Below are 27,077 nucleotides of genomic sequence, written 5' to 3'. Positions count from 1 at the left end.
TACTCTGTTCCCCGTGACTCCAGAGGGGAACCCAGGGGACAGAGGCCCAGGTGGGGGCAAGCCAGGGCCACAGTCCCCGCCCACACCCAGAGCCCCACCCCGGGGTGGGGAGGGTGATGCCAGCAGCATCCACCCCCAGCTCTGGATGGCTCCGCCCTGCGGAGACAGCCCAGATGGGTGGGCCAGGGGGGTTGGAGGCAGGGGTACCAGGGGCTGGAGTGGCTGTGGGGCCGAGGGCCAGCTGCCTGGATGTGGCGCAGCAGCTTCTCCTTGTGCTTCTGAGGCCTCATCTGCAGGGAAAGGGAGATAAACTCAGAGGAAGAGGAGGACAGCTTGGGAGGGCCAGGCATGGGCTCCTTCCATCCCATGGGCATCCCCAGCCTTCCCCACGGTCCATGATCGCCCAGTTCCTTTTGGCTCCATAAAGCTCCCAAACAACTCATAGGCAGAGGTGAGATGGCACTCTGAGCCCCACTGTACATATAGGGAAACTGAGGCCACGAGGCACCAAGACCAGCCCAGGTCCCCAGCCACCAAGGACATTCCCCTCCTTCACCCCATAGGATCAGGTAAGTACTGACTGACCTGCTCAGTCCTGCCTTCTGATGAGGTGGCAGCTAGCAGCCCTGTGGGGACAGATGCAGCCAGAGGGGGGGGCAGGAGACACAGGGAACTAGAAGTCACTGGATGAGCCCAAGTCCTCCTGGCCTAGAGGAGCATCCAGCCATCGGGGTCTCCCTGGATCCCTGTCCCCAGCCAGCTCTACCCTCTTCCAGGAGGGGTCCCTCATACCATCTGGGGTGTGTGCTGCTCAGATGCTTCCAGTTGGATCTTGATCTCGGGACACGCAGGGTCCCCCGACTTGCCGGCGTCTGGGTGGGGTGACCGCGTGAGGCCTGGGAAAGGGGGCAGGAGGGAGCCACCTCACTGGCCAAGAGGAGGCACCAAGGAGACGCAGGCATGGATGGGTGGTTGGTATTGGGGTTCCCCAACCCTGCCAAGGTCCTCCCTTAGGTAACCTCACTCTTAACTCACCTCCCAGCTACCCTTTATTGTCCTGTGAGACCTGTCCACCTACCCTGGACCACTGCCCCACCTAAGAGGCTGCCCCACCCCATCCCCATGCTCTGGAGTGTGGACCAGCCCCTGCCGTCTGTGCCTGGCCTGCGCCCACCCAGCACAGTGCTCCTCGTACCTGGGGAGCTGCCCCCGCTCGTAGAGCTCACACTGTCGTCCAACCATGTGCTGTAGAGGAAGGAGTCCCGCTTATGGGGAGTTCCTGAGGACGACACGCTCTCCTGGGGAGGGGGGGGAGGTCAGCCCCGCCCACAGCCCCCACCCACCCCCATCCCTTGTTCACTCAACACACATCTGCATATGTTCTCCTGGTCCGGGTCTCGGGGAGAGAAGAGACCCAGTCCCTGACCTCAGGGAGCTTGAAGTCTCAGAGGCCAACAGGCTGTGAAGAACCCTGTAACTCCACTCTAGAAGGCCAGCGGGCAGGACCTGTGTCTGCCAGGGTACAGGCCAGGCCAGTAGCAGGTACCCACTGGAAGTATGTTAGATGAAAACCAGCCAAGGCCCTGAAGGGGAGGCCCAGGCCACAGGGAGGGAGAGTGTGAGTTGGCCTGGCCAAGGGGGAAGGAGAAGGGTAGGAAAATGACAATGTTGGGTCCAAAGGCCTGAGGGTGGGGTCAGCTTGTGACACTAAGGGACTGCAGAGGAGCTCACAGTGTCTCATGAAGAGATGAGACAGGGTGTGAGGAACGCCTGGGTCCTCAAGGGTCTCTGTGGACAGCACCGGGGAGCCGTGGAAGGCTGAGATTTGTCTGCATCTCCTATGAGCTGGGACATCCCCCTCAACACTTCAGCCACAGCCAGGCTTATCCCTCTGCCCAAAGCACCTCGAGAGGCCTGAGGGGCCCCATCCCACCCCTGTGGGGGCCCTAACCGCTCGGGCATCTCACCAGGCCTGTGTCGTCTCCGTCTACACCTTCTGTCTCCTCCACCACACTGGCGAAGCTGCTGGCACTGGATGAGGATCTGGAAAAGCCTTGCAGGACTTCGGCTCTCTGAGCAGCTGTCTCCACTCTGGCACACAGGGCCGTCAGCAGGCAGCCACAGGCGCTGCACCCCACTCCCTTGGTTCCCCGCCCTCCCCAAAGCCCAGCCTGGGGCCAGCCCAGCAGCCTATGGCTACTGTTACAGCTCCTCCGAGCCTCCATGGACTCCCAAGCGAAGCTGTTCCTGTCGCATGGATCTGGATGGGCCCCGCCATGCTCAACGCCCTCTTGTGGCTCCTCACTGCCCCAGGGAAAGTCTGATCGCTTTGGCTTGGTGCTCAACAACTGGGACACTAAATGGCTCAGTCTAGTAAACCATTCATTGGTCCCCTGAGATAGTCTGTTATTATGGGACCCATCTCACAGACATGGAAGCCCAAGCAGGGCGGCACTCAGCCTCAGGTCACTCAGCTCAAGGTAGAACAGGGCCTTTGTGTCTCCTGGCCAAAGTCTCGCCTATCCAAAAAATCCCACAATGCAATTTTGTCCCTGTCACACTTTTCTGTCTCTGTTCAGCAAGTCTGACTCTCCAACTCATGGTGAGTCCCCTTGCCCTCCACCCCACACCCTACTCCAGCAGGGACCAGCCCAGCAGAGCAGCAGCCTCCTCAGGCCTCTGGTCCTGCCAACTTACCAGCCTCTCTCAACAGCATGTTTAAAAACATGGCTCTCTTCATGGGCTTTTATCCCATTTAAGGTAAAACTCAAAGCTCTCACAGAGCCTCCAAAGCTATGAGCAGGCCTCCACCCACCCCTCTGACCTTGTTCCCACCACCACCCCATGGGCCCAGTCCCCCAGTCTGCTCCAACTGCCTGTGGCCTTTCTATCCATCAGGCATGCCTCAGGGCCTTTGCACTTGCGGGGTCCCTCCCAGAACCATATCTCTACCAGGTCCACCAGGGCAGGTTCCTCTCTCAGCTCTGTCTAAAGACCTACTAAGGACACCCCATTCCTCCTTGCACCCCCGCTGTCTCCCCCTGCTCTCTGTGCAGATGTGGTTTGTTAGTTCTATTCTCCAGGCCTGCAGCTCTGTGGCCCCATGTACACACAGCGTGCAGCTGTGTTCCAGAGTACAGAGGGGGTACAGCATGCACAAGGCACTCAATGGGACGTCAGAGAACAGACAGAATGGGAGGCTTTCTCCCTAAGCCCAGGGTATCCGAAGCCCTACCTGTTCTTGGTCGTGGGCATCTCCGGGGAGCTCTGAGTGGAAGAGTTCTCTGACTTGGGCTCCTGTGAGACGTGCCCGCTGTCTGGGGTCTTCTGGCCAGCTGGAGGGCTCTCCCTGCGGGGCACATGGGGGCAGCAGGGGGACTCAGCACCGAGCCTGGCAGTGGGGTAGAATGAGGCCCAGGCCGTGAGGAGTGGTCATGGGCATGGTGTAGCCTCAGATGGGTTTTTTGGCTAGCTGGCCCTTCCTCTGGATGTGATGGTCTCCTAAAGGACGCCCAGGCAGGACATGGTTACCCCAGGGCTTGAGCCCAGGATTTATAGTCTGAGTTCAGGTGGTATGAGACTGTTGGCTACTACATCGTGTTCCAACAGGGAACCTGCACCACAGCCCCAGGTTGCTGCCTGTTTTCCTATCTCGCTTGCTCTTTGCCTTGATGAGTCTCGGAGAAGTCAGTGGCGTGTCCAAGGCTACACAGCTGAAATAGGGTGAGGACCTCTTGTCTGCTTTCTGGGCTTAGCCTTGCCCACAGGCATTCACAGATGCCGCCAGCCCCTCTCTCTGCTCCGCCCTTGCTGGCTGTAGGAACTGGCAAGCTGTTTCTTGATCTGAAAGGTGCTGGCCCCAGGGAACCAGTGGAACTACTGAGTGTCAGGTGGAGCATTTCCTCCTAGGTGATAGCTCTCACTGGAGGGTATGTGGCAGAGGGCAGGCATGGGGGGGGGGGGGGGGCGGGCGCAGCAGGCTGGGTGCCCCTATGAGTCAGGGTGGAAGATGTGCTGGCGGCCCCTGCAGGTCAAGGCGGGAGGCGTGCTGGATGCCCTGGCCGGTCAGGCTCCCACTCACCCACCTCTTCTCCTGCACCTCCTGGATGTTCTCAATGCCAATGGCACTGCTGCGGCGGGAGCCGAATGGACCAGACTTCTTCCTTGTGGGGCTCTTCCCAGGGACAATCAGGGACTGTGGGGAGAGACTCTGACTCAGTGCCTACCTGCCTTGGAACACTAGTGGCCCCCACCTCCCCCTGGGGCCCTGCCACCGCGCCCTGAAGCCAACAGGTGATGAGCAAGAAAGGAGAGAAAATGTGCTTTCCGGAGGGCTGCCTGATAGACGGGCAGACCCAGAGAGGGCCAGTGCTGCTCCGGAGAACACACAGCATGGCTGTGCTGGACCTTAGTCCGAGAAGGGCAGGGGCAGCCACTAGGGTCAGAAGGAAGGACAAATCCTCAGACGGCCCCGCCTTTTGCCCCTGGGCCTCATGGGAGCTGCAGCCTAAAAGTAGTGAGAAAGCAGTGGCAACCCCAGCCCCTACCAGGGCATTTGCCCCCTCAGACTTCAGGCTGTCCCCCAAATGGGGACATCCCCTTTACACACGCTATGGCGGGATGCCCGGCATCAGAAGCATGGGAGGTAGGAAGTGGGCCCTGAGGAGGCATGAAGGGAGGGACAGGACCTGCAGGCAGCTCAGGGTGTGGAGGGGACACAGGGAAGGATGGAGATGGTGCTTCATGCAGAACCGGCAATATTGGGAGACGTGCAGCTGGGCAGAGGGTCTTTGAGCGCCAGATCCCAGCAAGGACCCAGTCAGGGTTCTAGGGGCCAGGCCGGGACTAGAGTCTCCTAGTGAGGGCCTGGGGACTCTGACCAGGTCCCAGTATCACCGGAGCTGTGGCACTCTGCCCTGCACGCCCTTGTCCTGGGAAGGGGGGCAACGTCCCCAATATGGCCTCCGTCCTGAGAGCGAGCAGAGAGCAGCGCGTGCAGGTGCAGGCGGCTCCGGAGCCGCGGCCCCGGACGGGATGACAACCTCTTCCACAGCTCCTATGCCTAAGGCGCTGCCCCGGCGTCCGAATCTACTCGCGCTTTTCCCGGGAATAAGCAATGACTGGCATGGGACAGAGAGGTACAGAGTGGCGGGAGAGAGAACACGAGGGAAGGAGGGAGAGAGAGAAACAAAGAGGCAGTGGGAGGTGGGTACCGCAAGAGCACACCACGTGGGCAGAGAGAAACCGAGGGGTAGGGAGGACCGTGGGGCACGGTGGGGCGGAGGAGAGACAGGAAGAGTGGGAGGGGGTGCAAGTGGACAGGGTAAGAGGAGGAATGACGGATGGTGAAGGGAGAGGAGGAGGAGGGAACAGGGGGAGTAAGAAGAGGAAGCCACGTGAAGAGAGGGAGATTGTGCAAAAACAAAAACAGAAATGGGTCTGGTTACTGCATGGCGGGTGCTGCTGGCCTGGCCCTAACCCGGGGCCCCTCCACAGCCACCCACAGGAGGCCAGGCCACTCCACGGGCAGGAAGGGAGGGGCTGAGAACCTGGGTTGGGGAGAAGTTGGGCCAGCTCCTAGATGACAATGGACTTGGCGACCACTGAACAGCAAAGACCTCACCTTGCTCCCCTGGCCAGACCAGACCACACGAGAGATGGGACGCGGAGGGGAGACTCCTGCCACATGACACAGCCTCACAGCACGAATCACAGGGCTTGGCGGCATGCAGCAGACAATAGAGAAGGGTGGGAGGCTGGGTAGGTGGACAGACGGATGGATGATGGATAAGTGGACAGATGAGTAGATGGATGGATGGATGGATGGATGGATGGATGGATGGATGGATAAGTGGGTGGATAGATGGATGAGTGGATGGATGTGTAAGTGGGTGGGTGGATGGCTGGATGGATGGAGGATGTGTAAGTGGGTGGATGGATGGATGGATGGATGGATGGATGTGTAAGTGGATGGATGGATGGATGGATGGATGGATGGATGGATGGATGTGTAAGTGGGTGGATGGATGGATGGATGGATGGATGGATGGATGTGTAAGTGGGTGGGTGGATGGATGGATGGATGGATGGGTGGATGGATGGATGGATGGATGGATGGATGGATGGATGGATGTGTAAGTGGGTGGGTGGATGGATGGGTAGGTGGGTGGATGGATGAATGGATGGATGGATGGATGGATGGATGGATGGATGTGTAAGTGGGTGGATGGATGGCTGGATGGGTGGATGGATGGATAGATGGATGGATGGATGGATAGATGGATGGATGGATGGATGGATGTGTAAGTGGGTGGGTGGATGGATGGATGGATGGATGGAGGATGTGTAAGTGGATGGATGGATGGATGGATGTGTAAGTGGGTGGATGGAATGTACAGATGGACAGGTAGGTAAACAGATGGGTAGATGGATTGTACGATGGGTAGATGAATGGACAGATGCATAGGTGGGTGGCTGGGTAGATGGAAGTGTGGGTGAGTTAGTGGGTGGAGGTATGAGAGGGCAAGTAGGGGTGGAGGGGCAGAGCAATGGGAGCAGTGTCTGAGGTGGCCACTAGATGGCGCAAGCAACTAAGTCATAATTTAGGTTTGTAGAATTCACTGAGTGTGGGGAGCAGATGTCCGTAGAGCCTGGCAGACATTTAGTAATCATAGTGAAAGAGTTCACTCAAGAGAAGCCCACACAGAAGCCCAGTTCCAGACACACAAAAGGCAGTCACAGGCATTGAGGCCCCAGCTGCTGCAGACACAGAATGCCACACAAGCAATGTCCACACAGCAACACACGTCCTGACAGACAGCAGATGTCCCCTGATAATCAGGGCTTAGCACACATCATTTATTCACACAGCAGCCCAAGTCCTGATACACAGTAGATGCTCACACAACAGCCTAGGGTTGGGGCACACAGTAGGTGCTTACAAAGTGGATGCCCACACAGCAGCCCATTTTCAGACACACAGTAGGTGCTCACACAGCAGCCCAGGGTGGGGCACATAGTAGGTGCTCACAAGAACTCAGGGCTGGGACCACAGTAGGTGCTCACAAAGTGCATTTTCCACACAGCAGCCCAGGTCCTGACACACAGTGATGCCTGACATAACAGAGGTGCTTCCAGAAACCTAAGGCTTGACAGTAAATGCCCACACAGCAGCCCAGTTCCCAGCACACAAATGACAGCAGGTGTTCAGTTAGGACTGGGACACAGAGGCTGCAAAGTCACACCCAAATAAACAAAGGGCCAGGAGGAGAAGGCCAAGGGGGTGGGGAACAGTATCCCAGTATCCTGATTGGGGCACTTGACCATGAAGAGCAGTGTCTATACCAAGTCCAGTGCCCAGCATGGGCACACGAACAACAGGGCAGTGGGAAGAGGCAAGGCCAGGCCTCAGGAGGCAGGGAGAACCAAGGGCCCAGGGGCAGGGGGCGGGGGGGGGCAGAGGAAGTTGGGGGACACTCACTATTCCAGCTGCCTTGGCCAGGTCAGGGTTGTTGGGGGTGAAGCTCCCACTGTGGCTAGTAGACACGGTGTTGGGTTTCTTGTTGCTCAGTCCCATGGCATCCATGGACTGGCTCCGGCTCCGGATGACCCTCTGCAGGGGTAGGGGTGGGTGTAAAGGAGGTATTGGCTTCCTGGGGGCCTCTTACTTTCGAGAAACCTCGGGAATACAGGCATCTGGTCTCTCCCCACCAATGGCACCCTCTGGGTGACCCTAGGAAGCCCTGCCTCTTTGTGATGTATCAGTTTCCCTCTGTGCCACACAAGAGGCAGGTATGCAGAGGGCTTTGGATATCTCACCAGCACACGGTCTCGTGGACGTCACGACAGGCAATACAGAGCAGGTACCTGGCTGACTAGGCTCATCAGGAGCCCTGTGGGGCCCTCTTAGGGTCCTTTCGCCTTCTTTCTGTCCATTTCCAGACCATGCTAGATCAAATGCTTCCTCGGGAGCCAGACAGTGTATACAGACTCTGCCATACAAGCCTCCCTACAAGGTGGGACTGTCTAATGTCCACTTTACCCAGGAGAAGACCTAGGCAGAGGGGAGCCTGGGGCCCATAGGGATAAATCCTATGCCCTTCCCCGTAGATTCTGTGCCTTGGAGGCATCCTTTGACCGAATTCAGGGCCACTGCTTGGCACCAGTCAGATGAGAACCCCCTAGATTCTGCTCAAAGAAAACACTAGACCTATGTTCGGTCCATGGGTCCCTGACTCTGGTGGGATGGCCAGGGCTCTCTAGGCCAATTTGCCGGTGTCCTTTGTGGGCCACTGGACTAATCCTCCTATATGAATCCACAGTTCCCACTGTAGATGAGCCTGAGTAAGTGAGGCCACCTCCCACTGGTGGCCTAGGAAAAGCAAACACTGCTTCGTGCCCTGAGGCTGGGTGGGTCCAGGCCCCATCCAAAGGGAGGCAGAAGTCCCCCTCCACTGCCCAGCTCTAGTTTGCCCTTGCTCTGGTAGATGGGGCAGGAGTTGACATCCACATTGTGCTAACCTAACTGCTTAGCAAATAATTAAAAAACATTGTATGGTGAGTTGTCATGACCCCCATTTCCCTACTCAGCAGATAAACTGAGGTTTGGAGGATGCCCACACTGGTAAGCGGCAAAACAGATATAAACACAGGGACTTGGTGCTCTTGGCTAAACCACAAAGTATCAGAGGAGGTCACATGGCGAGGTCCCTATGCCTCCTGAGCCTGTTTCTTTTTTTTTTTTTTTTTTTTTTCTCGAGGCAGGGTTTCTCTGTGTAGCTTTGCGCCTTTCCTGGAACTCACTTGGTAGTCCAGGCTGGCCTCGAACTCACAGAGATCCGCCTGGCTCTGCCTCCCGAGTGCTGGGATTAAAGGCGTGCGCCACCACCGCCCGGCCCTGAGCCTGTTTCTTATAGACACGACAGACCTCCTCCTCTCTTTTCTGCCCTCAGACCTGACAGCCACAGCCCATGGCAACAGCAGCTCCTGGCTGCCATCTAGAGGACTCCAACCTTTGGTGGTGCTCCCAGGTGGACCCGCTCCTGAGCCCCGACAGCCATTAACTCCACCCCAAAACGAGAGCCCCACTTTATACTCTTCTCGAAACACAGAGCACATCTCCAAATCTCAAAGCACCTGAAAGTGCAGGTCCACCATCTCTGTCCTCCATCCTAGCCACACTTCCGAGCAGAGATACGAGCCCTCAGCCAGACAAGCCCACCTCTAGCCACACCTCCCTCACATGACCATAAGCCCCACCTCAGACCCTCCCCAGGCCCCTGCACACAAGAGCTGCCTCTAGCTCTCATGCCCCCCTCCTCCTCCACATGCCCGCCCAAGCCCAGCCTGCCAGCGTGGAGCCCGGGGCCTTCACCTTGAAAGACTCAAAGAAGCCGACCCCACCACTGCCATTCTCCAGCTTATCATCATCGCCGCCCAGGCCCATCATAGACTGGCTGTGGATATGGAGTTCCTCATAGAGTGTCTCCAGAAGGGCAGCTCGCGTCCGTTCCTGTGGGTCGGCCATGAGAGACCCCAGAGATCAACCCCCGGCCTGGCAATTCCAATCCCGGCCTCACCTGCCCTAGGCGAGGCCCTGGCAATCCCCAATCCTCGCTCCTCCTGCGTGGCATCTGCCCCCTCCACCCCACGCTGGACACTGCCCTCTGCTGCCTCTCACTTGACCTGTAGCTCTGTCCTCCCCCATCAGCCCCCCAAAGCCAAGGTCTGAACATGCCTTTCCCCTCCAGGGAGGGTGTCCATCCCTCCAGTCCACGTTACCTCCAGTTTGGCAAACTTCTCTGCTTTATAGCAAGCGTACTCAGCGTTGATCAACTTCGTCAGCAGAAATTCCTGGAACTCAGGCCCCTGGGAGCCCCCAGAGTGGAGGAGACGAAAGGGGGGGTCAGATGAACACTACAGGCAGAAGCTGAGCTGGGTGAGTCCAGCTAGAGCTCCCGAGCTGTGCCATACTGTGGTCTGAAGTGACCACCTTCACTCCCAGAGGGCTCCTCCTTGGGCTCAGCTCTCTAGCTAGGCACCTGCAAGGGACCCCCAACTTGGGAGGGCCCAGCAGAACATGCAGGGGGAGGGAGGGACCAAACCAAGGTTTGCCATGTAGCTACTGAGGGGTCGACAGGGACATGTGTGCACACACACACATCCCCAAAAAACACATTTTAGAGCACAGTCTTCAGAGAGAGGAGAACTGAAAGACCACAGTCATCTAGGAAAAATGTCCAACAGCCCTGTGGTTCACTCTGTGGCCTTGTAGAGTAAGTCACAGCATTTATCAAGATGAAGAGGGGCAGCACAGCTGAAGGGTGAGGGGAACCTAGATCCCCAGTACAGAGAGGGGCTTCGGGTCCTTCTCAGGCAAGACTGTGGCCCCCGCTGTCCCCTCCCACTTTAGTCCTGCTCTGGTGATGAGGAGCCGGGCTGCCCTCCTACCTTCCTGAACACAGCAGGATCCGGGAGGGGGGGCCCAAAGAAGGGTACATCGTCTCTCGCAGTGACGGAGACCTGGAAAGAGAGGAAGCTGCTTCTGTGGGGTCCAGGGCCCACCCTGCTCACAGCATCTAGAAACCCCTAAATTAGTTCCTGTCCCATGGGGTTCAGGAGGCTCTGGGGCTGCTCTGGGCGGGGACCTTTTAAACCAGAATTTCGGCTCCTCCAGCCACTGCCCTGAGTCTGCAGGGTGGGGCTGCTGGGGAGACCTCATGAGGACGTGAAGGCTGAGGAGGTGGGATAAGACCAGACCAGAATGGGAGGTAAGTGGCCCCTCTAAGGAGGGGCCCTCCTTCCTCACAGCCCATGAGCCCTGGGCGGCCCCAGTTTCACCTACCTTGTAGAGGGGGCCATCGGGGCCGCCCCCCTCTGCCTGCACCACCACGTAGGCATGCAGAAAGTTGGATGCAATCATGTCCGGCACAAAGGGCGTGTTCTCGTCCTGGAAGACCACAGCGACGATGTCGTTCCCAATATGCCGTTTCCGCTGCAACTGAGCACAGGGCCACAGGCCTTCAGAGCCTGGCCATGCAGGGTGTGGGACAGGGGTGCCCTGAGGGTGTGGGGGATGGAGGGGGGATGGAGCAAGCAGAGAGCATATCTAGGGATGTGTGCTTCCTGTCTTAAAATTATTCCCGTTTCCTTGGATACCTCTGACAGATGAGAAAATGGAAGCTGAGAGAAAGTGATTCCAAGGTCTCCCGACGCCCTTGGGGACTTGAACCTAGGTCTCAAACCCAAGTCCCACCTCAGCCCTTCCCCTATCTCAATCCTATCTCAACACCCCCAAACATGGTCCATCACTGAACAAAGACATTAGTGTTGCTAAAACAGAAAGCCAAGGAAAAAAGCCAGCAAGAATATACATCTTCATCATTATTACCCTCTCAGCACCCTGGGCTGGGGGGTAGAGTCAAGCAGATGGCCTGATGGGAATGCTGAGAGAAGGTAAACTGAATTTGGATGTCAGGTCTAAGAACATGCCTGAACTCCCTATTTTTCTTCGTGGGACTCCTCACTTCCTTCTGTGGGCAACTTGGCAACCTGTCGTCATTTTATCTTAAGAGCACTTCCTAACTCCTGGCTCTGCTAGGTCTCGGGTCCCCCCAGGACCCCACCACGCATGCCCCTTGTTCCTCCCCAAAACACAAGTTCCCCCAGGCAGGGCTCCTGCTGTGCATAATCTACCCTGTTCACATTCTCTCTCCTCTAAGTTTCTACCTCGTAGATGCCATTATCACCACTGCTCCACAGAGGCAGACGCCAGGGCTTTCCCACCTCCCCTGTTCCACCTACAGCCCGCCCTGGGGAGAACGGGTCATTTCCGTATCTGTATCACGGAGCCAGCATTGAGGCTGGCATAACGAATGATGAGCAGACAAGTGGATGGGGGTCACAGGTATGGGTGCCCGACTACCTGCTGGGCGTCCCCTTCTGTGTAGGGCAGCTTGGTGGACACGTGAAACATGATCTCCTTGTTGCGGAAGTTGCAGTACACGGACTCGGTCCCAGTCTGCCCGTGAGTCACGTCCAGGCCTCCTCGGAACCTGTCCCCAGGGCCCCCAGGCCACGGCTCAGTCTCCAGCTCCAGTCAGGCCTCCAGGGGGCCAGGATGGGGCTCCCTCCCTGCTCAGGAACATGGTCATATCTGCTCTATCCATCTGACCCTGGGACTTACCCCTTGAAGTCCTGCAATTTGACTTTCTGGCCCAGAAACTCTAGGAACTCCACAAAGGCAGGACTTTCCTCATTGGTGCTGAAGAGTTCCTCTTCGGATGTCTGGGGACCACACGGGGGCAAAGTCACAAAGCTGCAGCTCCTGAGTGGCCCTCCCTCAGCCCCATTTTCTCCCAAAGTGGCCATGGGCAGTCCCCAAGCTCCTGGGAAACTGAACGCTCTGGCAGGTGACCATTGAGGGCGAGGTGGGGTGGGTCACAGGGCCAGGCCAGGGGAGGGGGTGGGCAAACACACCTGCCCCAGTTTCTGATAAATGACTCCAAACTTGAAGTTATTGCTGATAACATGTTCATCAAAGGTGACGATGAGCCTGGAGGCCTATGGAGAGCAAGGCGAAGTGTTCCCTGGGAGCATCACTGTGCTCCCCCCGCCCCCATGCCATCCTCAAAACAAGGTCAGAGGGAGACTCCATCATTCCCCTGCTGCTTGCTTTCAGAAACCTTCAACATTTTGCCTCCAGTCAGCACAGGCCTGGGACCTGGCTCTGATTCTGTTGGATTTCTAAGTTCTACCATGAACTTATTATGGCCAAGGCCATCCCAAACCACTCTGCAATGCCCAGCTCACTCCCTGACACTTTGGCAAACTTCCTCATGCTCCTAAACACCCCAAGTCCAACCAGCTTGCCTTGGGGCCTTGAGCAGGTGGGTCCCTCCTCACTCTGAGCCTGTTTCTCCCACTGAAACCAAGTTGTGGGACTTGATTTCTGAGATCCCTTCCTTCACCTTTCAGGACTACAGCCTGATGAAAAAGTTCATCCAGGACCCCCCAGGACATTTCAAGGCCCTATCTATCCTTCAGAAGACAGAAGCCACTGATTTATTCCATCATTGTCACAGCCACAGGAGCCAGCAGCATGGGGACTGTAAGGACATCTGTTAGGGACGCACTTACGGGGCCGTCAGTGCTATTCTGTCCCTTCATATCTCCTAGAAGGCAAGGCCCATGGGAAAGAAATCTAGAGCACAGAGCATCCTAGGAAGCTCTCCAGGCAGCACTGAGGTAGTCTAGGCATGAACAAGGCTCCAGGCAGGCCCCCTATCAGCTGTGCATCCATAAGTAAACATACAACCCTCCTGTGTTTTCTACTGCACACTGTGGGCAAGGTAAGGTTGTCAGGGGCGAATAAGAGGCCCTGGGGGAGATGCTTAGCCACCAAGGGTACCAAGAGGTGCTCACTCCTCCCGCTGCCACCCACCCTGGTGAACAAGTCAGGGTAGGTACCTTGGGGTAGAGCACAGGGTAAAATCGATCCACATTGACATCTTCACATACCAGCTGCAAAAGACGACAGGGGGGTGTGAGCTGGGGTCAAGGAGAAAGGGAGAGGCTGCCTGCGCCTTGGTAAGCAAGTCTAGGGAAGACAGCCACAGAAAGGAGGGGAGATGGGCCGGTCTGAAGCAACAGAGGCTAGTGACAGACTGGGGACCCTCACTGCTGGGGCTGAGAGAACTGGGGCCACCTGGGATCTGTGGGTGCTGTAAAGAGGGTTAGAAGCACACGTGCAGGTCCCCAGGACAACACAGGGCAGCATGCACACTGGGTGGGGTCAGGTAAGAGGCTGTCCATAGAAGCAGCTGCCCTATGCAGGCCCCGGGATCCCGGAAGTGCCAGACCCAGGGTGCTCATGGCCTCACCTTTGCCATCTGGACCACATTGGGGAACTCGGTGAGACAGGAGATGGGGATGACATCATGGTAGGTCCGACACTTGGTCCTGGGGAGAAAGCTAGCGGGTGAGAGACCCAACGGTGGGAAGACCTCAGGAGGACCAAAGGGGACAGCAGGGCACCAAGCCTGGCTAAGGCACTACCTTGCTGGGTGACCTCAGGCAAATTCTTGCTCCTCTCTGGGCCTCCATCAGGAGGGCAGGTACGGGGAACTGTGCACTTGAATTCTGGACCTCAGTCCTCTCTACTGTCTTGGGGTTCCCCCTTTGACTGCCTTACCTAAGCAGTAGCCTCAGATGCTCTTGATCCCCGATGACGTCGTACTTGAGTGAGAAGACCAGGTGGCCAAGAGCAGTGTCCAAAGAATAGTAATTGAAGTGCTCCTGTGGTGGGAGGGGCAGAGGAAGTGAGGGAGCTGAGCATTTGGCTTCTGGAAGCAAGACAGCCACCTCTGTCCCGGCTGATGTCCATCACCAAGCAGCAGATGCCGTGGGCAAGAGCGGACTCTGCATCAGATGGATCCGCCCCTTAGCAGCTGGGCAGTCTGAGGAGCACACCTGCTTCTCCATGCCTCCCTTTCCTATTCTATTAGATGGGAGGGAGGCCACCTGGACGGGGCAGGGGAGTGAGGCAAAGGGCCTGGCACCATGGTAAGAATGCCTGCTGGAACTTTGTCTCTGGCTCCTTATTAAAGTCAGAGCCACATGCATATCTGTGTGTCTGTGTGTGTATGTATGCATATGTACGTATACCCCAGTCCCTAAGTACCCAGCTATCGCTCAATAAGAAAAGCCAACTAGCCAGGGTGGTGGCACATGCCTTAATCCCAGCACTGGGGAGGCAGAGGCAGGGGGATCACTGTGAGTTCAAGACCAGCCTGGTCTACAGAGCGAGATCCAGGACAGCCAAGGCTATACAAAGAAACCCTATCTCAAAAAACCAAAAAAGAAAGGAAGCCGGGCGGTGGTGGCGCACGCCTTTAATCCCAGCACTCGGGAGGCAGAGCCAGGCGGATCTCTGTGAGTTCGAGGCCAGCCTGGGCTACCAAGTGAGTTCCAGGAAAGGCGCAAAGCTACACAGAGAAACCCTGTCTCGAAAAACCAAAAAAAAAAAAAAAAAAAAAAAAAGAAAGGAAGAGAGAGAGAAGAAAGAAAGAAAGAAGAAAGGAAGAAAGAAAGAAAGAAAGAAAGAAAGAAAAAGGAAAGCAAAGCAAAGCAAAGCAAAGCAAAGAAAAGAAAAGAAAAGAAAAGCCAACTAGATAGGCGTGGTAGTGAACACTTGGCATTCCAGCCTAGGAAGGCTGAGACAGGCGATCCGGAGTTCAAGGCCAGCCTGAGCTACACAGTGAGGCCGCCTCAAGAAAGAAGAATGCTAGGATGGGGCTGGATGGCTCAGTAGTTAAGAGCATGGACTGCTCTTGTAGAGAGGACCTGAGTTCTGTTCCCAGAAGCCATGTCAGGTGGCTCACACCTGCCTGTGACTCTAGGGTCAGGGGATCCAGTGCCCTCTTCTGACCTCCACAGAACGGAGGGAGTGGGGAGGGAGGGAGGTTTAGGGGCCACTAGCATGTGCCAGGCACTAGAAGGAAAAGAAGCCGAACAGCTGATTGCCCAACCTGTGGCTCAGTGGCCCCTGAAGCCAAGGCCCGTGAGAAACAGGAAGTGACGCATCCTAACTAACCAGGCAGGTTCCTGCTCTCCTCACCTAGAGAAGAGGGGACGCCTATGACAGGAACTGCACCCCTTCTATGGGAACCCAGGCCTTCAGGGGAACCTTCTGGGGGGAAATTCCTAAGCCCAGAAGTGAGGTACTGCAGCCCCAGCCTGGCCTGGGCTCCCCCTGCTGGCTTGGGCCTGGGAGTGGAACTGTTCAGCCACACCCACCCTGAGAATCATTCTGGAAATGAATCTTGTTTAAACATGAACATTGCATTTGGAGGCAGGGTGGAGAGAGAGGCAGGGCTAGGGGGTGTGCCCTCAAATTTGCAGCTCCCCTGAACTAGGTCCAATGAATGGACCTAGACCAGAGCCCCCCTGAACCCCAGCCTAGGCACAGGGTTGAAGAAAACCCCAAAATGCCTGACACTGTCCACAGACGAGTGACAGGTACTTGGCCAGGAAGTCCAGGGGCTGGGAGTTCCCCACAAGGCCAGAGAAGCCCTAGAGACACAGTGGAAGGTGGGATCATGGTCTCAGGAAATCAGTTCCTAAGGCCACCCTGACTGCCTCTTACCAACATGTGGTCCTGTGCTAGACACGGCCTCTTCCCTAGCCACCCCACCACCTCCCCTCTGTCCTGCTGACCTGACCCTGGTCACCACAGCCCCCACCTGTACCTTAGTATCTGCTGTGTGGAAGACACACACACACACACACACACACACACACACACACACACACACGCGCGCGCGCACGCGCGCGCGCGCTCAGCACTGGGACTCCTTTAGTAAACTTTAGAGTGCCAACTACGTGCCAGGCTCACAGTCCCTGACTCCTAGACACAGCTGAGAGTACTGGACAGTGGGCACCTGGAATGAAGGTCTCCCTCCCTCCAGCCCAGGCCCAGCCAGGGGGTAGACTCAAGTGCTATGCTCTGGGTCTGTCCCCAGGCAAAGGCTGGCTGGATTAGTCACCACACAGTGAATGGCCCCGCCCCACCCCCAACCAGACAGCACCAGGATTTCCTAGAAGCAGCCTGGTGCTCTGGGGCCACACTGAGGCCACATATTTTCCTAATCCTGCAAGGGTACCCCTTCTTCCATTCCGTGCGCGCGTGCACATACACACACACACACACACACACACACACACACACACACACACACATCTAGACCAAGTCACCTCACCTGAGTTTCTGCTTCCTCTTCCGCAAGAACGGGAGAGTCTTGCTCTCACAGAGGGAGCAGACAGGTGTGGTGGCAGCTACCATCAACCACATGTTTATTATATGCTTCGCATGCACTTGTCTTACCCCATTTTTACAGATAAGGAAGCAGTTAAATAAAGAAGATCAAATAAAACACCCAAGATAACACAACCAAATCAATAGAAGGAAGAAAGAAAGAGAAGGTAAGAGCCCTGAGGCCCCAGAGCACCCAGCACAATTCTCCTATTTTCATGGCACACTGATAGCACCTGGTGTGGTATCTAGGGCCCCAGCACAGGGGTTCTCAGCTCCCACCCAGTAGCTTCTTTCGTTTCATTTCTGTTGAGACAAGATCTTGCTCTGTGGCCAGGGTAGGCCTTGAACTTCTGGTAATCCTCCTGCCTCAGATTCCCAAGTGCTGGTGATTACAGGCATATAATCGCCATACCCAGTGCACACCTGATAACTATGGAGAGTTGTCACCTTGTTCAGTAACTACTCAGCAGAGTGTCACTGTGGGTCAGTCACTGTGGGTCAGTCTACGGAGCAGTTACTGGGCAGAGTCCTTGGCTCTGAGGCTGTGGTGACACCAGTCCAAGTCAAACTATGACACTCCTGTGTCTTCCCAGACCCTCGCCCTGGCTGCTGAGGGCCAAGTCTGATTCAATTTTGTTTTTCATATCTAGTGCTCAGTGCAAGACCAGGTATACAACTGGTGCTCAGAGACCAGGTACACAGCTGGTGCTCATAATTTGCTCATGCTGAAAAGCACTTGCTTGGTTTGAGATGCCACTCAAAACCCCCTACTGGCATCTCCTCATTAAGGCTTCCCAGCAACCACATGAGACGGATGTCACAATTGCCATTTTTGCAGATGGGGAAACTGAGGCACACAGTAGGTAACCTAGCTAAGGCACAAACCATGATGGGGTCTCTTCTCACAACCATGCCCGTGTGCCTTTTGCAACATTTGTCGAGTGAATGAATTAATCCACATGATGCTCCCGGAGACTCAGAATTCTGGTATACTGACCCAGCTTCAGCCTAACGCCACTTCCAGTGGGGTCCCGCCTCCCACTCTAGCCAGCCACTCACCTTGCCCAGAAAGTGCTTCCGGTAGATGCGTGCTGTGGGGTTGCACTCCAGCTTGATCTTGGTGGTGGGAGACTGCAGTGACTCTGTCTCAGGGATGCTGGTGATTTCGTGGTTGGTGCCTTCAATCCAGTAGCCCCCAAACTGGGGCAGCAGGATGAGGGGGAAGGGCCCTTCTCGCCCCAGAACCTAGAGGGGGACTCGGCTGAGAGCTACTCCACATGGCACCCACTAAGGGCCCCAGGGCAACCCCCAACTCAGCCCCAGGACTACCAGGTACTATGGGACAGTCCAGGGCTATGAAACCCAAGGCTCTCACCCACCCCCTGGGGAACCTGCTTGGCTCCTTACCTCTCAGCACTATGCAAAAGATGGGGAGAGGGTGAAAGAGAGTGTGGCCCAGGGCCATGGGCTGAAACACGTGGCCGAGAGGCCTCGGATTCAAATAACCTCACAACTGTCAGGACTGGAAAGTGAGTCTCCACGGGACAGGCCTGCATGAGGGCCTCCCAGGGTCATGGTAAGGGTGGGTGTGGGGCTGAGGCTGGTACCTCATGGACACTTGGGTAGGGAATGTAGTCCTCCTCCGTCTGCAAAACACAAACAAGCCAAGGACCAGCTGAGGTGGGGCTTCACCCTTTACACGTGCGCGCGCGCACACGCGCACACACACACACACACACACACACACACACACGCGCGCACACGCGCGCACACACACGCACGCTCGCACACACACACACACACACGCGCGCGCGCACACACACGCACACACACACACGCACACACGCGCGCGCGCACACACACACACACACACACACACACACACACAAGCCTGTTCAGAGGCTCCCTGAGTCTGATATCTTCCAAAGCTTTCTGCCAGGGACAAGGGAGGTTCTCTGCCTCCCCTGAGGAAAGCCGGGACAGACAGAGACAACACTCCAAGCAGGACCTTAGAAGTGACATTCCTACCAAGCACCTGGTGGCATTGGTCTAAGGACAGCTCTGAGACCCCAGCCCCGAGTGGAGCTTCAGGCTTACAGCTCTGCACATGCCTGCAGCCCTGGAACCTTCCCCTGGGTCCAGCCACATCCTCTAGGGGAGTCTCGAATCAATGGAGGTACATGCCTGTCTGCGGACCTGGGCTGAGTGGGGCGGGGGCTCCCAGGCCAATAAGGAAACACAACCAAGGCCTCAGCTTTGGAATGAGGTGGCCTGGAGGGGCAGGTGCCTTTGGTGGTGCAGGAGGGCAGCAAGGGCTGGCTTGAAAGCTCTTGCCAGGGTCGGGGCAAAGGCTCTACAGGCTGCTGAATTCCCAGGGCCAGGTGCCCTGCTCACCAATACTGACACACAGTGGCAACTGGGACACTCTTCCTGGACCCTACCCAGCCCAGTAGGGTGAATGGCCCAGAGTCTGGTCCACCTACTTTGAGAGGCGGTGGGAAGGAGCATCGCTGTTCATCCATCCTGCTTCCCTGCAAGAGAAGGTATACTGTTACCCTTCTGCCATGCCTGCCACCGGGAGCCCTCCCTGGGCTGAAGAGAAAGCCCTGAGAGAGATGCCCATGTATGTAGGGGCACTTGCAGAATGGGGTGTTGGCCGGATCATTCCTCAAGCCTCTGGCATCCCTGCGGTGATGAGCTGAGGGAGGTACAGCAGCAAGAGGAGCTGGGTGCTCTGTGCAGGAACGCACGTGCTGCTGGGAGTGGGGGCAGGGAAGTGTACGCAGGCATGTGGGGTGTGTGTGTGTGTGTGTGTGTGCGCGTGTGTGTGTTGTTTGTAGGGAGGGGCTAGTGCATGCATCAGGAGATCCTCGGAGGGGAAGGAGATGGAGGGGGAGGAGGAAGAGAGGGAAGAGGAAGAGGCAAAGAAACTGGAGGGATGGGAGGCAAGCCAGAGATGTGAAGGAGGCTCCTGAGCTTTCTTCAAGCTACCTCTCACCCTACCCCGTTACCCTTTGCCCCCGTCCAGACACTCACCCACGCCACAGACAGAGCAGAGCTGGGAGGTGGAGGGTGAGCAGGGGTGAAGCAAGGGGCAGGGCTGCACCCCAGGCTGCCTGGCTCACTAATGCCTCCCCCACCTGCATCTGCGCATCTATCCCCTCCTCCATCCTACATGGGGTCACTGCACAGGAGCCTCCCAGGACTCTGATGAGCTAGGTTGGTATGTACATGTGGGGATGACTTGCTGGGGACCCAGGAAGGGATGGGAGCTGGGACCCTGGATGAGTTCACAGAGAGGAGGCAGGCAGGGGATTGCCACCTTTAGCCCAGCCAGCCCTGAGGCTCCCTGGCCCATCCTTACCTGCATCTTTTCAATCATCTCAAACAGATCTGTGTTCTGGAACAGAGATGGGAGAGTGAGGTCAATCCTGAGGGAAGCCCAGCTGATGCTACCAAGCCTGGAACAGGCTCCAGCCACCCCAGCTTGCCTGGTCCTCTCATCAGGTGCCAGAGGGAGTGACCAGGACTTTGTGGGAGGGACTCTGTAAGGCTAACACCCCCAGAGTTTGGCTAGTTGGGTCACCTAGTGAGGGGAGCCCAGAACTTAGGTCCTGGGTCTCCAGCAGACGCCCTACTCAGTCTGCTTTCCTGAAGGAGGAGGAAGTTACTTTAGGAGAAGAGACATCTTCCCCTCTGCCAATACAAAGATATCATTCCCAGGATTGGCATATGGACCCCTGAGAGCCCCCAGGACTCAGCCCTAGTGCCAAGACCCACCAGGCACCAGGCATGGAGGGAGGGTCTGTGGTTCACCAGCACTCAGAAGAGCCAGTTTACCAATGCCCGGGCCAGACAGTCCTCAACACAAGCAGTGTGCTGGGGACACTTTGGGGAGAGAGGTTAGCCTGCCATCGATCCTTCACCTGTGCATGAGCCCACATGCACCCCACATGCACAAGCCAGCCTGTCCAAGGCGAATCAGGACACACAGAGGGTTAATGCAGCGTCTGGCAGCTGCTTGGCAGCATGGGCCTCTTCAATGCCAACTCCCTTCTGAGTCTTCCTGGAAGGCAGCATCCCTACCGGATGGAGACTGGCAGATTGGGGGCCAGGCCTGGGAAGCCCCCAGAGTCTCCAGGGCAGCCTTCCCCCCAACCCTTCCAAGGTTCAACTCGAGCAGTTCCTGCTGCCCAGGTGGAGCCATCTGAGCTCACACACATGTGCTAAGGTTGTGTACCAGGAAACACACACTCTGTCTGTGGGACACCCACAGGCCTGCACACCATGATTTGAGCAGTTTCACTGCACCAGACATACCTTTTGTGTATCAAGAAACACACACACAGGGGTCCATATGGCACCTATACAGAGTAATTCTTAAAGACATAGCTTAACATACATATACACATGTTGTTGTCCTGAGTTACACACAACACACTCTCAGGTCCATGTACCTGAGATCCACACATATGCAAACCCACACCTGTGCAGCCTGCACCCCAGTCAACTGCACATGCAAACACAGTCATTCTCCTGGCTGAGACCAGGAGACACACTGGCATGGGCAAGGACAGCTAGGTGCTCAGGGAAACAGACACAGAATCCCAGGCATCTTTGCCAGGATCGAGGCATGCTGCACAAGAGACCCAAGACAGCATCCGACACCGCAGACAAGAGTTCTGAGAAAAGGAAGAGGAATCAGGCAACTGCCAGGGTTGTTAGGCTCCACGGGGTCCTGAGTACAGCCACCCAACACCACACATGCACATCGAGAAGGTCACGGAACCTAAGCCCTCGTGTGCACGGTCTGAAGCCTGCCTACAGAGCAAGACCCAGCCTGTAAAGTCCACTCAGGAGCCCCTGAGCCATGATCACCTATGGCCACACCCAACACCTCTGAGTTTGGAAGAACAGATCCCACTGGCACTTTGGCAGACAGCACAGACATACACCTAAAGTCCCGGAAGACAAACACACTTGTCAACTCGACTGTTTGACAACGCTGCCTCCATCTGTTCGGGGCAGCCAGACAGCCTCTGACCCTACCCCTTCTAAAGACACCCAGCAATGGGCTGAGGAGGGGAGGGGGCCCACTGAAGGTGACCAAACATCCAGGCACAATGAAACATCACACACTGCTGCACCGGAATCACAACTACATAAACACTGACACATGGTACTGTCACCCAGAGTGTACACACACAGCAACAAGTAACACCCACAGTTACAGTCCCACAGGCAGCAGCAGACGCCCTGACACATGGCAAAGGAAGGCTAGAGCGGTGTGGCCAGAAGCCGGGACATCCCACCTGGGGAAAAGCCACCACAAAGTCACCCTGTGACATCTGTACCCCATCCGTGTAGGAAAGGCAGCAGGTAGTCCCAGCAGCAGTCACTTACACACACCCAATGCCACTGCAGCCCAACGGCCAGTATCCTCACGTCTGTCCCACGGGCAGCTGTGGAAAACTGCCCATGGGACTAGGGTGCTCCATGTGGTCCGGGTGTCAGTCCAAAAGTGCACACATCCACCGTGATGGGGCTCTGGCACAGCTTGCCGGACTCGGGGTAGTTGGGCTGAGTGGTGGCCCTAGGGTCCCCCGTCGGCCAGGCCGCCCCTGCCAACGTCCTCACCTGCCAGCCGGCCACAGCCGGCAACGAGCCCCTCCGCGGACGGCCCTGGGGTGCTGGGGGCCGCGGCTGCGCCATCCCGAGCCCCAGACCCGGCGGCTCTGCAAGCCGGCCCGGCCCCGGGCCCCGTAGCCGGAGCTCCGAGCTCCCGTCCCGCCGCCGCTCTGCCTTCTCCGGACTCGCCCCACGGCCGGGCCCGAGGGGGCGGGGCGCCAGGTGCGGGAGGCGCGGGCGGGGGCGGGACATCTAGGCCACGCCCCCGGCGGCCTGGGACACTGCGCCTGCGCGCAGGAAGCCTTAGGCACGTCTATTAGCAGCTGTGCCTTCCCAGGCTGGAGACCCTGCCTGCCTCTGGGCTTCAAGGACAGGGTTCTTGGGACATCTGTGCCCAGGGAATGCAAAAGTCCTGGAGACGGTGATTTTCTTGAGCACTTCCTTAGCTGGACCCTTCTGCGTGTCTCACCGTCTTGCCATAGCCAAGGAGGTACTTGGCTATCTTTATTAGACAGACAAGAAAACCATATTCCAAGAGGTGCAATAGCTTATCCGAGATCACACCACTAGGAAAACCCTGGAAGAGCGTGGAGCTGCCTCCTCCTCACCTCTTCTCCACCTCAGCACCCTGCCCAACCCTAGGGGAAAGCCTGAAGTGGAGAGAAAGGCACATGTGAACTTTAGGACTGGTATTCTATAGTTTAGGTTCCTTAGGGTCTAGCTCTGGCCTTGCTACAACTTCAGAGTGTATAAGGGAGTCTCTGGCACCTCCGTTGACCCAATTCGCCATCTGAAGTACAGGGCCTCTGAAGTCCTCCCATCTGACACTGCTGTCCTTGTGTCTTGGGCTGGTGCAGCCACTGTGCAGTGCGGACAGGCCCCCAGCCATAGCACCCACTCTCCAGACAGAGGCTGCAGGGGTAGGGCTGTCCTCCAGCTTGGGGGGCCAGACCTCTTGCAACTTCCCAGAAGCACTGCCCACTACCCTCTGTCCCCAGGGCCGGGGAGCCTCTGCGAGGAAGGAAGGCAGCACTTTCCTTTCCCTCCCAGACCTGGCCCCAGGTCAGGCTCGGGCCCAGAGAGCCAGCGGGAACGCCAGAGATGTGCATTCCAGACACCAAGTAGCTTTGGCTTTAATAATTAACAGCAGCAAATATTGATTTACGCAACCACTTCCAGACCTGCACACTTCCGGGCACCCATCACAATGCAGCCAGAGGAACATCCTTTCCCACACTGGCCCTGGGGGAGGCCAAGCCTGCTCATATCACCAGCGATATGTAGGCCAGGTAGAGTGGATGCTGTGCATGCTTCCAGTGTGTACGTGTGCAACTCCAAGGCTAGTTGTGACTGTATGTGACATACTGCGTTTCTGTAGAATAGAAGTGTGGGGGTGGATTGGAAGGGATGGGTAGGGGCGTTTACTGTCCATCTCCTTCATATGTTCATGTGCAAGTCTGAATATGCTATAGATATGTGCTGTGTCTGTCTGTCTGTCTGTGGCCAGGCCCCCAGTGTCTAGGTATAGGACTTGTGCACTTGTATGTAGATTCTATAGTCCCTGAGTCTTGCAGAGGGCAGCTAGAGTCTATTCAAGTGTGGCTCACCAAAGAGAAGAGAATTCCCCTGCCCAGCCCTGAGAACGCAGGCAGACTGATTATTCCCAACACTTCATAGGCATCGCCCAGTGGCGAGCTGGCAAGGTTGATAGAAAAGACATTGTCCACTCTATGTTATAGGCGGAACTTGCCCTTGTGCACAGGGAGGTCATGTGCCCCTCAGACTGGTTCCAGTATCATGATAAATATGTACCAATAATAGGTGCAGAGTAAAACTGGAGGATATTGCAGGCCTGGTTCTAGGAGCCAGTAGCCTGCTGGAAACCCCAGAGGAATCACTCAGTGTCTGGGAGCTGATGTCCAGCCCTCGAAAGGGACAACTGTTCACAGAATGGGTCCTAATTTGGAGGAGCAGTGGACTGTGGGAACGGAGTGGTCTGAAACTGAGGTGTGTTAGCACAATTGGAAAGTGGTAGCCAGCTGGGTGGAGACCAGGAGGCTGAAGGGTCATCCATGGTAATCAGAAGGACCCACCTTGGGCTGTCTGAGGTGCAAGGCTCCAAGGATGTGCTACACCCACCTCCCTTCCTAGATGAAAAGACCAAAGCCCAGAGAGGACAAGTAACAGTCCAGAGCCCGGGAAGACCTCACTCACAAACCCAGCTGCTTGAGCAAGTGGCTGCCATCAAGTCTCTGTTTCCTTTCTTTCTTTCTTTCTTTCTTTTTTTTTTTTTTTTTTTTTAGCTGAGGATCGAACCCAGTGCCTTGTGCTTGCTAGGCAAACGCTCTACCACTGAGCTAAATCCCCAACCCCTAGAGTCTTTTTTTTTTGTTTTTTTTTGTTTTTTGTTTTTGTTTTTGTTTTTCGAGACAGGGTTTCTCTGTGTAGCTTTGCGCCTTTCCTGGGACTCACTTGGTAGCCCAGGCTGGCCTCGAACTCACAGAGATCCACCTGCCTCTGCCTCCCGAGTGCTGGGATTAAAGGCGTGCGCCACCACCGCCTGGCAAGTCTCTGTTTCCTGAGGACGCTTTTGGCCCTGCCTGGGAAGGCAGGAGAAGATCCCAGGAGGCCTGTATGTGACTTAAAGCACGCTGCTTGGGGTTTCCATGGAGATAGCAGTCCTACACATAGATAACACTCCTTGGTCCTTTGTCCTCTTGGCCTAGGAAAGGCGTCAATCCTTATTCTAGAGCTCTGGAGGATGTTCCTCGCAGAGCCTTCCTGGCTGTGCAACCCTGGGGAAGATTACTTCACATCTCTGAGCATTCAGGTCCCAGTTGAGAGCAGTTTTCCTGCCTGAGGTCAATGAAAGGGCAAAGGGCAAGGTGGCTGTAGGCAGGCTTTAGTCACTGCAGAACACCCTGCCTCAGTACTGGAGAGTCCATGAGCCACATACTGGCCAAAAAGCATCAGCTGGTCCTGGCCCCACAGCATCCAGCCTGCATCCCTTTATGCGAATAACAATATCACTGAGCTTGGATTTGGATGGCCGTGGCAGCAGTGGAGTGGACAGAGCTGAGAGACAGAGGACGCTATAGGCAAGACACTAAGTACTATGCAGCACTGACCAAATCCCCTGAAACACCAGCTGCCCCTGGCCCCTGACACTGTGCAGACGCCATTCAGTCACTCATCTCCTGGCCAGGGCATGGCTTCTGGGGGTAGGGGCTGTGTCCTGGCCTGCCAGGAATCTTTAAGTTTGGTACTAAGCGGGTACCAGGCAAACCTTGGTTGTTGATGAGAGCAACAAAAGAGTCTTCACCACAGGGCTCAGAGCCAGAGACAGCCCAGGCTGCGGGAGAGATGCCTTTTATCCAACCCTGATGCGTGTGGTCTGCGACTATTGCACATCTGGCCCATAGTGGGGGCAGCTGTGGCCATGATGATAACGGAGAGAAGGCAAAGGAGCTGCTGCTTAACAGTTTATCCCTACGTCCCACTGCTAACACTTCTGTAGACACTGGTTCAACCTCTGAGACCACACAAGCCACCCAATGGTCAGGAATGGCGTCCTTTTGGGGACTTAGCCCCGGTGGCATCGACCGAATATTTGACATCTTCCCAATAGCCACGTTTAGGCATCTCCCAGCCCTGGCATGGCGGGGTACAGACCAGGGCCATAGGTTGGGGTCACTGACCTTAGGATAAGGTGAGGCAGGGTGGGAGGGAACCGAGTCCCCTAGTAGCAGGTCTAGTGCCTGAGGGAAGCACTGCTTCTGTCCATCACTCTTCCTGGAAGAGAAAAAGGAGTCCGAGGTCAGAGAGAGCCTCGGGTTGGGAGATTCGGGACCTCCGGGAAGAAGAGTCCTCTGAGAACTGGGGCAGGAGGCGGGGAGGGCTCTGAGCTCTCCAGGAGGAAGGGCAGGGGGAGCCCTCCCTGAGCAGGGCTGACAAGCGGGCTCCTCTTCCCAGAGGTCAGAGGAGTGGACCCCCAAGTTCTCCACCAGTTCTCCAGCCCATTCTAAAGATGGAAACTGAGTCAGCACAGGAAATGTTGCTGCAGAAGCAGGAGCTGTTAGGTTCTCCAGCTCTCTGGGTCCCTCCCCGAGTCTTTAGTGGGCAGCAGCCTTAGGACTGCTGTTACTAATGCCAGTAAGTGCCACACAGTGGGCCCACTGTGGCCAGACTTGTGTGAGCCACTCCCCAGGCCTTATAGACACAACTCCTCACTTCCACTTTAGGACATGGACTACGATGTACACAGAGGTCACATAGTCAGCCCACAACAGGCCACTGTTTATGACCCATCTGACGCTAAGCCTAGATGAAGTTACACCCACAACCCTTGAAGGACAGGGGATAGGTCTAAAGAGTGAAGTCAGCACCTGTCTCCCACACAATCCTGCTGAGTCCACCTCCCAGGTCAAGGGGAAGACGTGCCCAGTGGTTCCCGGATCCAGGGAACCTATGGCTTGGTGAAGCAGGGCCTGGCTTCTATCGCTGCCCGAGGCCAACCTGACATGGCTGCGCCCCAGCCCCAGTTCCATCAAGGCAGGCTAGTCCCAAGAGGGTGAGTCACCTTCCAGAGGAGCTTCAGTGGCCTGTGGCAGGCTTGAGTCAGGCAGAGACAGGCAGA

At 56.4% G+C, this 27,077-nt stretch overlaps 1 protein-coding gene across 15 annotated transcripts; it reads right to left on the bottom strand.

The window, feature by feature from the left end:
- Positions 1–26,216, bottom strand: Rap1gap (RAP1 GTPase activating protein). Of its 15 annotated transcripts, none has more exons than XR_009377700.1 (24): positions 26,140–26,215; positions 20,178–20,213; positions 19,297–19,344; positions 18,421–18,459; positions 17,873–18,058; positions 14,192–14,295; positions 13,881–13,959; positions 13,468–13,521; positions 12,478–12,561; positions 12,185–12,285; positions 11,924–12,053; positions 10,844–10,999; positions 10,450–10,521; positions 9,781–9,867; positions 9,374–9,511; positions 7,481–7,612; positions 5,043–5,120; positions 4,086–4,195; positions 3,236–3,349; positions 1,968–2,091; positions 1,196–1,298; positions 793–927; positions 586–626; positions 1–290 (listed from the first exon to the last, which is right to left on the bottom strand). XR_009377700.1 is itself a non-coding variant. In XM_059255230.1 (24 exons), exons 2-23 carry the CDS (start codon positions 20,193–20,195, stop codon positions 590–592), a joined length of 2,076 nt encoding a protein of 691 aa, XP_059111213.1. In that variant the 5' UTR covers positions 20,196–20,213; positions 26,140–26,216; the 3' UTR covers positions 1–290; positions 586–589. The 15 variants fall into 15 exon arrangements, 9 of the variants coding, with proteins under 9 accessions (XP_059111213.1, XP_059111214.1, XP_059111209.1 ...); XR_009377696.1 differs by lacking the exon at positions 26,140–26,215 and adding an exon at positions 22,451–22,649; XR_009377699.1 differs by lacking the exon at positions 26,140–26,215 and adding an exon at positions 22,451–22,649 and having other exon boundaries at positions 793–896; positions 1,196–1,245.
- Positions 26,217–27,077: the final 861 nt, after the last annotated feature.

The sequence above is a fragment of the Peromyscus eremicus genome, chromosome 2 (assembly GCF_949786415.1).
Source record: "Peromyscus eremicus chromosome 2, PerEre_H2_v1, whole genome shotgun sequence".
Taxonomy (NCBI): domain Eukaryota; kingdom Metazoa; phylum Chordata; class Mammalia; order Rodentia; family Cricetidae; genus Peromyscus; species Peromyscus eremicus.
This window is presented reverse-complemented; position numbering and strand designations above follow the sequence as displayed.